This window comes from Prionailurus viverrinus, chromosome C1 (assembly GCF_022837055.1).
Source record: "Prionailurus viverrinus isolate Anna chromosome C1, UM_Priviv_1.0, whole genome shotgun sequence".
Lineage (NCBI taxonomy): Eukaryota > Metazoa > Chordata > Mammalia > Carnivora > Felidae > Prionailurus > Prionailurus viverrinus.
The window spans coordinates 162139498-162152481 of record NC_062568.1 but is presented as its reverse complement, the minus strand read 5'-3'; the positions used below and the strand labels follow the sequence as shown (position 1 = coordinate 162152481).

Below are 12984 nucleotides of genomic sequence, written 5' to 3'. Positions count from 1 at the left end.
TGCAAAGTTTCCTTCATACCCACTTTCAGAATCTGAATGCCTCTCATGTAAAAATTGCTGATAAAGCACTCAAATATGAAGTTATTATGAAGCATACACATTTTTAAGATAAAATGTGACATGCTATAAATTTCACCTTTGAGGAGAGCTGTGGAGGGAACGGTATTAAGATGCTTTTAATCTTTAGAGAAAGAATGAAAGGAACATTATTTCTCCGCATATATCTAGATTGTTGAGTGGATCTGGTACACTGTCCCCTTTGCTGTGATATATTTGGCTTCATTTCATTTTTGTGTGGAGCTGAAGGATGTGGAAGAGGTGGTAGGAATGTGTAATTCAGCAGACCCTATAGACTTGCTCAGATTTACGATCTGAAGGTTTGCTAAATAATGCATTTAAGTGATAATAATTGACTAAATATGGCAACTGCCTATTTGTTAGAGCTGTGGCAGCCCAAGCAATATTTTCAAATCTTCTCAAGGGCATTCTTTATTTAAAATAGTATTGCATTTAAAGCACTCATGCAACTGAACTGGATTACTTAAAACATGAGTGGACCAATAAAGCACTTTGATCTGATAAAACCTATCAAATCCTAGATAGTTCGATTTCTTCTTTTTCTAACATATCCTCATTTCTGACTATTTTAATGTCCCTTTGATTGTGGACAGAGCGTTAGGGGGGAAATGTAAAGGAAAGATAATGTATTGCCACAGATTTTGATAGGAGTCAGTGTGCCTTCCTCACCTCTGTCGATACCCACTTCCCCCTTGGGCTGATTCTCAGAAGACTCTTCAGCCTTGTGAGCTAAAATGGAAATCATATCATTTTTTTTCTCTTTATTACACTTTCATTTTGTGCATCTATGGATTGTAAAATATAATTTGCCTTTGTTAGAAGTTTCCTTTTGTTTTTATTTACATAGAGCTGTCTGCATTTACAAGAGAGTTTTTTTTTTTTTCATGACGCTTCTGGGAGCTAAAAAGTATAGGAAATTTTAATGTATAAAATAAGACATTGGTGGGGCCCCATTTACAATACTGATATCTCATTTGGCTTCCAGAGCTTTACACTTAGAGATATGTTTAGAAATAAGAATATGTGTATATGACTAGCAGGGCAAAGAAAATGGAACTTGTTTTTCTTTTTGTTTTTGTTTTGTGAAACATAGGAAAACACCAGGCCCTATTTTAATTGCAAGGAAAATTAAGTTTGCTCCTGTTATGTTTGACTGTCAAATGCTGGGCAAACAGCGAGGTATCCAGCCTGGCAGTGTGAGTTCTGTTATTCAGGGAGAGAGTAGCAAGAAGGGGAAGGAAGGGCAGGAAGAGCTGTTTGATGGGGGACTTTCAGTACCGGGTAGACGGAGTGATCTCTAAGTTGGTAGACACTGGGAGCCAGGGAAGATTTTTTCTGTTTTTAAAATTTTTTATTTTTTGTGGTAAAGTATACATAACACAGAATTTAGTGTATCAACCATTTTTAAGTGCACACTTCAGTGGTATTAATTACACTCACAATATTCTGCAACCGTCACCATTATCCTTTTCCAGAACTTTTTTCTCATCCCCTCTGAAACACTATACCCACTAAACAATAACTTCCCATTTCCCCTCCCTCAGCCCCTGGCAACCTCTGTTCTACTTTCTGCCTATGAGTTTGCCTCGTCTAAGTACCTCATGTAAATCGAATCATCCAATACTTGTCTATATGTGTCTGGCCTATTTTACTTAGTATATAGTGTTTTCAAGGTTCATCCATATTGTGGCATGTATCAGAATTTCATTCTTTTTTCAGGCTGAGTAATATTCCATTATATGTATATACCATATTTTGTATATGCATATACCATCATTTGTTGATGGGCCTTTGGCTATTGTGATTAATTCTGCAATGAACTTGGGTGTGCAAGTTGTCTGTTTCAGTCCTTGCTTTCTTTCGTGTCAATAGCTAGAATTGGAATTTCTGGATTGTATTCTACAGGGAAGGTTTTTGAGTAGAGGCAGGACATAGTAAGAACTATGGTTTAAAACAGATGAACTAGGTGGTCCTGAGTTGGAAGGATGGATTCAGCCAGAGCAGAGTAAGGGAGGTACAGGTGGGAGAGAGAAAGGGGGGATTGAGTCAGGAGCTGTTGCAATGCTCTAGACATTGTTAAAGGAAGGTGGGTAATATCTCCTCAGTATCAGGTTGAGGATTAATATTCCTGAGGGTGATTCACAGGAGAGGGTCTTCTCTGGAAGGAGAGACTTTGACCAGCCGTACCTCTTCTTGGGCTCAAGAGAAAGAAGGTACTGCAGACCTCCTTTCTGTCTCTTGACTTTCCTACTCTTACCCCTGGTATTATCCCCTCAGTCTTGGACCATTACTGACTGCAGATCTTACCATACAGAATGGTAGAATAAGGGGTGACCTGGGTGGTACAGCTTAAGATTCATTTATCAGTCTCCCTTTCCACGCAAAATACATATAAACCCCTAGTAAAAGTCAGTATGCTTGATGCGCAAGTACAATTTCCAGATAACTCCACCAGCCACTCTGACTGATTAAATTGCCTTTCTTAATTAAGGCCCTCCTGTTAAAATTACACAACTACTCCACCATAAACTCTCACTTTATCAGAACCACACCTGGAAAGTGCTAGAAGGGTGAGTTGTTACTCTTCTCTCTGTATTGAGGCAGGTTTCAGTGCTTCTCCCAGCTATGGCCACTAATTTGCCATGTGACCGTGTCCTGTCGTCTATCCCAGTGCCTCCCATACCACCTTTCCATAAGCACTTGTTGTGATTGCTTTTGGATGGATGGAAGAATCGACAAATGGGCAGCATCATAACTCTGGACCTCAGCTTCTTCATCTATACGACAGTACTAGGGAACATATATGGGAATTAATTGAAAATGCCATGGGTTTTTAGAAAGCACTCTGTGCCCAGTGATAATCATTAATATTGATTTCACACCATCTGCTGGTCCCTCTAGTCTATGGAGGAGACTAGTTATAGCACCTACCCTGGTCATTACCACTTCCTGAGGGAGGCAGGGCATAACAAATGTATTAGTGTAACAAAAACTGTTCTGAGATGGACAAATGAGAGCCAGGCTACTTCCTGGGAGGTGGTTGACAGTGGAGGGGTTGGTGATAAGGCAGTCAAGTTTTCAGTAACTTATAGTGTGGCAAAGGTAACAGTCCCAGACAAACTTTACCAGGGATTCCAGGTATCATCAGACACATCTTCCACCATAAGTCATTTCTTCAAGCATGTTTATTTAGGTGGGGCCAAAAGAAATAACAAATGGAAAATTCAAAAACATTCCTGTCCCTTCTCTCAGAAGGGAGAATGGAAGGAGGGCACAGACTCCTCATTTTATAAATCTATTTATGTAGTGGCTGCATTTTCTCCAAGTATGTTCAAGGAACTGATAGAACTTCTTCCTTCTTTCCCAACGTGGGTCATGTTGAAACAAATATAAATTACATTTTAGTGAAGGAAGATTTAGGAGCCATGCTGATAGCATCTGTGAGAGATAAGGGAAGGCAAGTTAAGAATGCAGTGAAGTGCCACCTGTAGCCCTTCCCTGTGGGTGGTTCTGGCTGGTTTACTCAGTAATAACCCCCAGCACCTTCTGCCTTAGGGCCAGCAGGCAATCCACATACACCCTCACATAGGTAGGTGTTTCCTGCTTTGGGGAGACCACCATATCAAAATCAAGTCTTGACAGGAAAGATAAATTTATGAGACAGATTTTGTAAAACTCTTCAATGTAAAGCTTGCCCTTTTTACTTAAAATTTTTTTTTTTTTTAGTTTACAAAAAAGGCTTCTCTTTGGGTAGGATTTCTTTAACTAGCTAAATTTATATCCTCCCCCAGTGTGGTTTGAAAGTGTGATTGAACTGGATAAAAATGTGGGTTTTCTAACAATGTTTCAGGGAAAATTATGAACCTGGTCTGGAAAGACTGTGTTTCAAATGCTCTGTGTTTTCTTGCCAGAGCCTTATAGCTCCCCCAGACCATATACTATTTTAAAACTATAAAGTCCCCAAAAACTATCTGAAAGGATGGCCTTGTTCAGCAATGCTGATTCTACTTCAATAATAATGTTATTCAACACGGTATTCTACTTTGTAATAAAATAATAGTAATCCAAGCTGTGGATGTTCATTAAAGAACATCTTTTCTGGTTCACTTCTTTGTTCCTCTGCCTATTCTGTTGTTTCTGTGCAGTAGTTCTGGGTTTATTGGTGTTAAAGTGTATGTCTGGATTTCTTCTCTTAGATTGGTCGCTTGGTTATTGGGCAGAATGGGATCCTCTCTACCCCTGCTGTATCCTGCATCATTAGAAAGATCAAAGCCATTGGTGGGATCATTCTGACAGCCAGCCACAACCCGGGAGGGCCCAATGGAGATTTTGGAATCAAATTTAATATTTCCAATGGAGGTGAGTTTGCTGTCATTTTGAAGGATAGTCCATTTATGTTCATTAGGATAAACCAATAACCAAGGCCTTGGAAGGCCAGTGTTCTGGTTCTGATCCTTAACAAGGGGGTTCTTTGTTTCGTTTTGGTGAAAGTGGAATGCTTCTCATCCTGTCGTCCCTGAATATGAGAAGCCATGCACAAATCATCATTAACATGGTATTTTTCTTTTAGACAATTTTGATACTTTGCTGTCTAAATGATGAAATGGCAAATGTGTGAGTGAAGAGGAGTTGACGAGCTCCGTGTTCTTTGTATTTTCATGTCAGTCCCACAAAATGACCCCATGGTTCGCTGTTTGATTTCCAGGTCCTGCTCCAGAAGCAATAACTGATAAAATCTTCCAAATCAGCAAGACAATTGAAGAATATGCAATTTGCCCTGACCTGAAAATAGACCTTGGAGTTCTGGGAAAGCAGCAGTTTGACCTGGAAAACAAGTTCAAACCATTCACAGGCATGTTGACTTTCCTCCCCTCTTGCCCCCCTATTTCCACCTTAAGCAGTTGGACTTTCCAAGTTTTAATAAAGTAGATCTTCAGTTTTGGAAAGACTGTGGTCACTAAGCTTTGCATGCATTGTTTAGCAGGTCTGGAATTGGGTCTAGGAGCCTAGAGACCTGGGCTCTCTGGGCCCTGCCAGGAATCAGCCGTGTGACTTTGGGTGCAGCATTTCCAACTTTCTAGGCCTTGCCTTCCATACCTATTAAATGAATAGCCTTGACTAGAAGACCTGTAAGATTACATTCATAGCTAACTTTTATTGAGCTTTTGTTACGTGCCAAACTCTCAACAAGCATTATCCCACTTTATTCTTAGAGAGCCCTGTGAAGGCAGCACTATCTGTATTCACTTTTTCCCTATGAGGAAACAAAAGTTGAGAAGAGCTTACATCTCAGGCTCAAGGTCCTATAGTGAGTGAGTGGCAAACCAGATTCAGACTCAGGTGTGAAGGATTCCAAAGCCTGGGCTTTGATTCTTCATTTTTCCTGCCTTAATTTTCAGTGAAATCAAAGTAAGCCATTCAGGGGGCTAAATTGAAACTCCCTGCCTAGGCAGCAGGGGTAGAATGCCAAGGTATTAATAATTGTTGGAGTAAAGGTTTATAACATTGTTCATATCAACACAACAAGGGTGAGGTGGTTAGTAATGCAACTTACGTTTTGACTGTTCCAACGTGTACTCTCTCCTCTGGATTGCCATTTTATGGCAAACATTTCTTTGTTTGAACCTACCCATCGAGAGCTGGCAGTCGCGTCCTAACAAAGATAAAGCGGTGCCTTGGAACATCTTGAAGACATTCTTAGGGCTTGGAAAACACCAGTAGGAAATTTCTTAAACTCTTAATGTTTTGAAAATGTTCAGATGTGCCCTGACATCCAACGAGGGCAGCAAGACTAAGTTCTTATATTTGTCTTACTCCTTTAGCAGTGCATGTGAAAAGTGGTTTGTTAAAAAAATTTTTTTCTGCTTTTTACCATTAATAAGTCTTATGGCAGTGGGCCTAGAAAAAGGAAAGAAAAGTGGGCCTTACATTTTCTGTTATTTATGACACCAAAATACACTTCTCATGGTGATGGGCAAAGAGTCAATGTGGCAGCATAGCTGAGCTTCTAGCCAGGCAAACCCCTGTCCGAATCTCTTGTGTGCCCCATCCCAGCTGTGTGGGCAAGTTACTCAGCCTTTCAGAGTTTAAGCTTTCTCATCTTCTTGTCTATAAAATAGAACTAATAACATTTACCTCTCAGCAAAATGGTTGGTACTGAGTAAGAGATCATGTGACAGCCCGGGCACATTGGAACACATTCCTCAATAATTGTCCTTTTAAAATAGCTATTGTGGGTTTACAGCAGTAGAATCATTTCAGAGGATACTATTTCTTCATGTGTTTGGCTCCCCCATCTTTTAATGTTGCTTGTTCTCACAGTGGAAATTGTGGACTCTGTGGAAGCTTATGCTACAATGCTGAGAAACATCTTTGATTTCAACGCACTGAAGGAACTGCTTTCTGGTCCAAACCGACTAAAGATTCGTATAGATGCCATGCATGGTGGTAAGGAGCCAGTTTTCTTCCCTTCCCTTCTCTCAAAGATATGGAGCTGCTTTTTACCTTGCATATCGTGATGCTTTAACAAGCCTTTTCTCAAGACTGTTTCACGGTTTTTATTGATTTTCTTTAATGTTTATTTATTCTTGAGAGAGAGAGAGAGAGAGAGAGAGAGAGAGTGAGCAAGGGAGGGGCAGAGAGAGGGAGACACAGAATCCAAAGCAGGCTTCAGGCTGTGAGCTGTCAGCACAGGGCTTGACGCAGGGCTCGAACTCATGAGCTGTAAGATCATGACCTGAACTGAAGTTGGACATTTAACCAACTGAGCCGCCCCTGTTTCATGGTTTTTAAATAGTGATTTTGCAACCATTTCAGAGCATTATTCACATAGATGAAAATCTAACTGTACACAGCAAAAATAGGAGAGACATTCCTCATGGTAAGGTAGTGCAAAGGTCGGAGTTTCCACATTAAGTATCAGGCCTTGAATAACATGCAACTGTTTTTATGGACTCTTCCTTCCCCTCAGAAGATACCTTACATTCTTCCTGCACACCCCCATCTATTCCGAGGGGGAGGTATCATTTGCTAGATGAAGTAAACATGCTTGTGAGTCCCATACCCCACTCAGCTGCCCCCACATGTACCTTTTCTTAGAAGAGCAGAGCCTACAAGAGCAAGCTGAGGATTAAATTCCAGAACAACAGTTGGGTATCTCTCCCTCTTCTTCCTCTCTGGGTGCATGGCCAGGTCAGCAGAGATAGCAGCCATCATTGTGAATCAGAACCATGAAACTGTCTCACATGTTGGAATATGGGAATTCCAAGCACTTATGTTGTTTATTTGTTTTGTAATAAATTTAGAATTTTAGAATCTTTGAGTGGGAAGGATTTTCCCTAGTGGGGAAAACTTTCTGTCTGTGATTGAACCCTCTCAATGATGTTGTTCAGGGCCTCCTGTTACCCTGTAAAACCACAGAAAACCTTCTTCTGTGGCAGTCAGTTGAGCATCCAACTCTTGATTCCTGCTCAGATCGCGAGATCAAGCCCAGCATTGGGCTCTGTGCTGGACATGGAGCCTGCCTAAGATTCTCTTTCCCTTTCCCCCCACCCCTCCCCCACTCACTCTCCTTCCCCCTTTCTCTGTAAAACAAAAACAAAAAACCTTCTTTCTGTGGGCTGAAATCTTCTATCCCTGGAACTTTACTGTTGAGTCCTAGCTTGCCTCTGGAATCTCATAGAATGGGTCTACTTCCTTATTTAGACAAAAGCTATTCTGTCATTTCAAAGTATTCAACAAGTATGTATTGAGTACCTACTACATGTGTGCATAGGGGGGTGGTGGGCTGGGACTCAGCAGAAGACTTCCTTCAAAGAGCTTGCAATGCCTGGGGAGATGGGATGGGTCAAAAACTACCGCCAGGCCAACAAAATGAGGGTTAGATAAAATTTCAAGTATTCTCTTTGGGGTGTGGAAGAAGGCATAACTTGACTAGCCATATCAAGAAAGGTTTCCTGGAAGAAGTTGGCAACCAACTCTTTCATGAAAGAAGGATCTAGGGTAGTCATTTCCAGCTGAGGCAATGGCTGTAGCAAAGACATGAAGGCTTAAAAGATGTTATGTTAGAAAAATGAGGAGAATGGCTTAAGAATAGGCTTTATATGTTCACTAACTGAAGCTTGAATAAAAACTTGAAATAAAAAAATAAATAAATAAAAAGAAAGGGCTTGTGGTGGTAGATGGAGTAGGAAAAGCTGGTCATGAAGTATACTTCATTCTCCTGGCCATTCAGGTATTCCTTTAACGCCTCAGTTTCTATATCCTTCACCTCCCTGGCTGCCTTGACCTTTTTCTGTGGTGTGTCCATAGTATCCTTAACATGTGGCCCCAATCACTGGAGAAGCATATTCTCCACTGTTCTGACCTCTGTGGCTTCTATGGGTGTCAGTACCTTCCTTGATGAAAACACATTCTTAGCATATTAGAGATGAAGGTTCTTGGTAGTTGTATAAAATGTCACCATATGGGGCGCCTGGGTGGCGCAGTCGGTTAAGCGTCCGACTTCAGCCAGGTCACGATCTGGCGGTCCGGGAGTTCGAGCCCCGCGTCGGGCTCTGGGCTGATGGCTCAGAGCCTGGAGCCTGTTTCCGATTCTGTGTCTCCCTCTCTCTCTGCCCCTCCCCCGTTCATGCTCTGTCTCTCTCTGTCCCAAAAATAAATAAACGTTGAAAAAAAAAAATTAAAAAAAAAAATAAAATGTCACCATAAAAGTATGTGACCTTTTTTTTCCTGTGGTTGGTAGTTCTGTTTTTCTTTCTTCTTCATTTTTTTTTAATGTTTTATTTATTTTTGAGACAGAGAGAGATACAGCATGAGTGGGGGAGAGGCAGAGAGAGAGACACACACACACACACACACACACACACACACACACACACACACACAGAATCTGAAACAGGCTCCAGGCTTTGAGGTGTCAGCACAGAGCCCGATGCAGGGCTCGAACTTGGGAACAGTGAGATCATGACCTAGGCTGAAATCGGACGCTTAACCAACTGAGCCACCCAGGCACCCCTCTTTTTGTTGTTGTTGTTGTTGTTGTTGTTGTTGTTGTTTTGGTTTGTTGTTTGTGTTTTTAACCAGTTTGTCCTATAGCTGGATACAGTTAAGAGATTAGGGCTCTGAATCCCAGCTCCCACTCCTACTAGATATGTAAGTTTGGGCAAATGGCTTCATCTCAGACCAGTTTTCTTATCTATAAAGTAGAGGTGATAATCATAATGCAAACATTTATAACCTACGTGCCAGGTACTGTTCTCAGGGCTTCATATTTATTAACTCATTGAATCCTCACACCAGCCCTGTTAAGTAGCTACTGTTATTATCCTCATTTTGCAGATAGGGTAGATGGAGACACACAGAGATTAAATAACTTTACCAAAGTTGTACAGTCAGTGATTAACTGAGCTGGGAGTTGAATCCACGCATTCTGATTCCAGAGTCCAAGCTCTTAAGCACTAAGCGCTACCACATTGTGAGCTTTTTTTGTTTTTGAAAGAGTGAGAAAATGGTTGCAAAGGGTTATAGTAGGGCCTTCATAGAAGTTAACTCCCCTCCCTTGCCCCATTCTCCTTCATCAACTAGCCCCACCTTTTCCAACCGAATCTCTCATTATTTCTTTTTGCAAAACCTTCTATCCTAGTGAGTCTTACCTTTCCACTGGCCCCTGAATATGGTTTTCATGTTCTCATTGTCCATGCCATTCTCCTTAGAACACCTCCACCTCCTCCCCCAGTCTTCTAATACTTTAATAAGTTCTATTTTCTGATTCTTCATTTCACATTTTACGTAGTCGTGGGACCGTATGTGAAGAAGATCCTCTGCGAAGAACTTGGTGCCCCTGCGAACTCAGCAGTTAACTGTGTTCCTCTGGAAGACTTTGGAGGCCACCACCCTGACCCCAACCTCACTTACGCTGCTGACCTGGTGGAGACCATGAAGACAGGAGAGCACGACTTTGGGGCTGCTTTTGATGGAGATGGGGTGGGTACAAGTGCATTGAAGTGAACTCTGGTATAGGCCAGTACCCTTTGTTCCTACAAAGGAGGAAGAAGCAGGCTGCTTCTGTCAGGTCTTGTGGGCTCGGTGAATGAGTGATAGTCGAGGAGTCCTTATTGCACCATAGGGTCAGGGCTAACTTGTTAGAAGATCCTCTTGAACATAAATGAGTCCTTGAAATGTAACCCATGTGCTTAATTTTAGACATTCAGATTTTCTAAGAGTGGCAGGGTGATCAGGGCTCAGTTACGATGGAATGGTGCTTCATGAGCTGGTCTGGTTCTAGAAACCCATCCTAGGTTTATTCAACCCCTGGAAAGCATTTTGGCCTTATAATATATCCATTTGTTCATTCTCATTGGTTGAATGATAAAATTATAATGAGAGAATAAACCTTTTATTCCTCCTCTACAATTAATACTTTTACTAAGCAGGCTGTTTTATGTACATTGGTGAATACATAGCAGACAAAGGATAGATGTAATTTAAGTGGTTTTGTATTCTTGGTATCTCAGAGAGAGGCACTACATCTATTTCCTTAGCTGAAAAAATATTTTTACTGCTCTTGTCCTTTAAATTCAGCTAGAATCCATTTCTTCCTAAAAATCAAATTTCTCCATATCAAAATTTTGAAAAATGAAAAGGATCCCTGGAGAGACTATTTTGCAATGTATCTTTCTGCAGCAGTGTGTGATGAGAGTTTTTCCCTCCATATGCTGAGTTACTTGAGTATTTCCTGCATACCAGGCATCAAGGAAGTAGTGAAGGTGGCAGCATGTTTTTCTGGGTCCTGTATCCAATGGTGGGACCGTGATTTAGGTGCCCTTTCCTGAAGAAGTCTGCTTTGTTCCTCAAAAGATGTCTGGTAGACCCACCAAACTATGTGAATAGCCAACATTTTCTCTCTTGTTTCGATCTCTTCTCTCCTCTGGGAGAGAGGTGATGGATTCCAGAGTTTGGAAGAGGTCTGGGAGGTTAAAGTCAGCTGGCCTCTGGAGGGAGAACAGAGTTTTTGTTCAGAAGGAGTTTGTGCATACACTTAATTGAAAACAGTTTTAGTTTTTTGGCATGGGGATGCCTTTGGTGCAGTGGCACTGTATAGATCCGTTAGAAACAAAGTCCAGTGTTTAGAACCCAGTAGGAATAAAGGTATCAGTTTTAAGTTTTATAAATTAGAGTTTTACTACCCTTTCCCATTCCCTCCCTCCCCATGTAAGATTGTTTTTCCAGCAGTTTGATTAAAAGCTCTTCTTTTGAATCCCCCTTCTCTCAAAGGATCGAAACATGATTCTGGGCAAGCACGGGTTCTTTGTCAACCCTTCAGACTCCGTGGCTGTCATTGCTGCCAACATCTTCAGCATTCCATATTTCCAGCAAACTGGGGTCCGAGGCTTTGCCCGCAGCATGCCCACCAGTGGGGCCCTGGACCGGTAGGTCTCTCCAGTCCCTTGGCCCTCACCAGGCTCTTCTGTGTCTGGAACTGTCTTCCTTCCCTTGCAGCCTGGGCATCTGATGCATAGTATGTGCTAAATGTTTGTTTTATTAAATTGTTTTAAATTGAAGTATAATTAATATGCAATGTTTTGTTAGTTTCAGGTGGGCAACACATTGATAGAACAGTTTTGTATATTACTCAATGCTCACCGCAATAAGTGTCATCCCCATCTGTCACCATGCAGTGTTATTATAGTAGTACTGACTATAGTCCCTGTGCTGTACTTTTCATCTCTGTGACTTGTACCTCTTAATCCCCTTTACCTCTTTTACCATTCCCCCCTCCACCCTCCCCTATGGGAACTGCCAATTTGTTCTATTTAAGAGTCTCTTTGTTTTGTTTTTATATTCCAGATATAAGTGTTGTTTTTTTTTTTTTTAATTTTTTTTTTCAACGTTTATTTATTTTTGGGACAGAGAGAGACAGAGCATGAACGGGGGAGGGGCAGAGAGAGAGGGAGACACAGAATCGGAAACAGGCTCCAGGCTCTGAGCCATCAGCCCAGAGCCTGACGCGGGGCTCGAACTCCCGGACCGCGAGATCGTGACCTGGCTGAAGTCGGACGCTTAACCGACTGCGCCACCCAGGCGCCCCTATAAGTGTTTGTTTTATGAAGGAATGGGTGGGCTTTTTCTGGATTAGATATCCCCCTCTCTGTGCTTCCTTACTACACTGCACTTCTTCCATTCCAGCACTTACCACCCTGTTCTGATAGCTTGTTTGCTTGACTGTCTGCCCTGCTAGACTGTAAACTTCTACAGAGAAAAGACTGTCTTATTCTCTGTCCTAAACTTTGCCTGTCCATAGTATGCCTGGCACATAGTAGACCACACACGCCCCCATACAGACACCTTTTTAGGAAATGAACCACTGAATGTTAATGAAGAAATGCACAGATGGCAGCCCTGTTGCACCAAAGACATCGTTCTAGAGAATCATCACTGTCCTTTAGCAGGTGTGCACACAGTCAGAGTGAGAGAGCAATCTGAAATAAGATCAGTGTATAAAGAAACATTCCCCATCCATCCCTGGCTGGATGCCCATCCATGCACAAACACAACAAATGTTCATTTATCCCAAATCCAAATAGATAGAAAGCTCAAATAGTTAAAGAAAATCAAAGAAAATTCAGTTTTTATGAGAAAGAAAGGACCCAGTGACAATAAACACTTGATATCTCTGACTTGCTTATTTGTTTATTTGTTTATTTATTACATATCCCCTCATTTACAAAGGCTTTGAGGTGGCTTGTGAGATCACATCTAAAACAATTGAAAAATATAAGAAATAATAAATGAGGACTAGGAAGAATGTTAATTAGAACATGTTAGATACCCAGCAAATGTTTGCAGAATGAATGGATAAGGAATGAGTGACTGAATAAAAGGTCAAGGTCAGAGAAGAAAGCAGAA

General features: G+C 41.4%; 1 protein-coding gene across 3 annotated transcripts in view; it reads left to right on the top strand.

Annotated features, from left to right (window-relative positions):
* Nucleotides 1–12984, top strand: part of PGM1 (phosphoglucomutase 1) — a 71964-nt gene that overhangs the window by 36138 nt on the left and 22842 nt on the right. For all 3 annotated transcript variants that reach the window (XM_047872550.1, XM_047872549.1, XM_047872548.1), the window contains exons 2-6: nucleotides 4275–4437; nucleotides 4784–4930; nucleotides 6400–6525; nucleotides 9872–10062; nucleotides 11353–11507. In XM_047872550.1, coding sequence (XP_047728506.1) covers nucleotides 4275–4437; nucleotides 4784–4930; nucleotides 6400–6525; nucleotides 9872–10062; nucleotides 11353–11507 — 782 coding nt within the window. The remainder of the gene's footprint in view (nucleotides 1–4274; nucleotides 4438–4783; nucleotides 4931–6399; nucleotides 6526–9871; nucleotides 10063–11352; nucleotides 11508–12984) is intronic.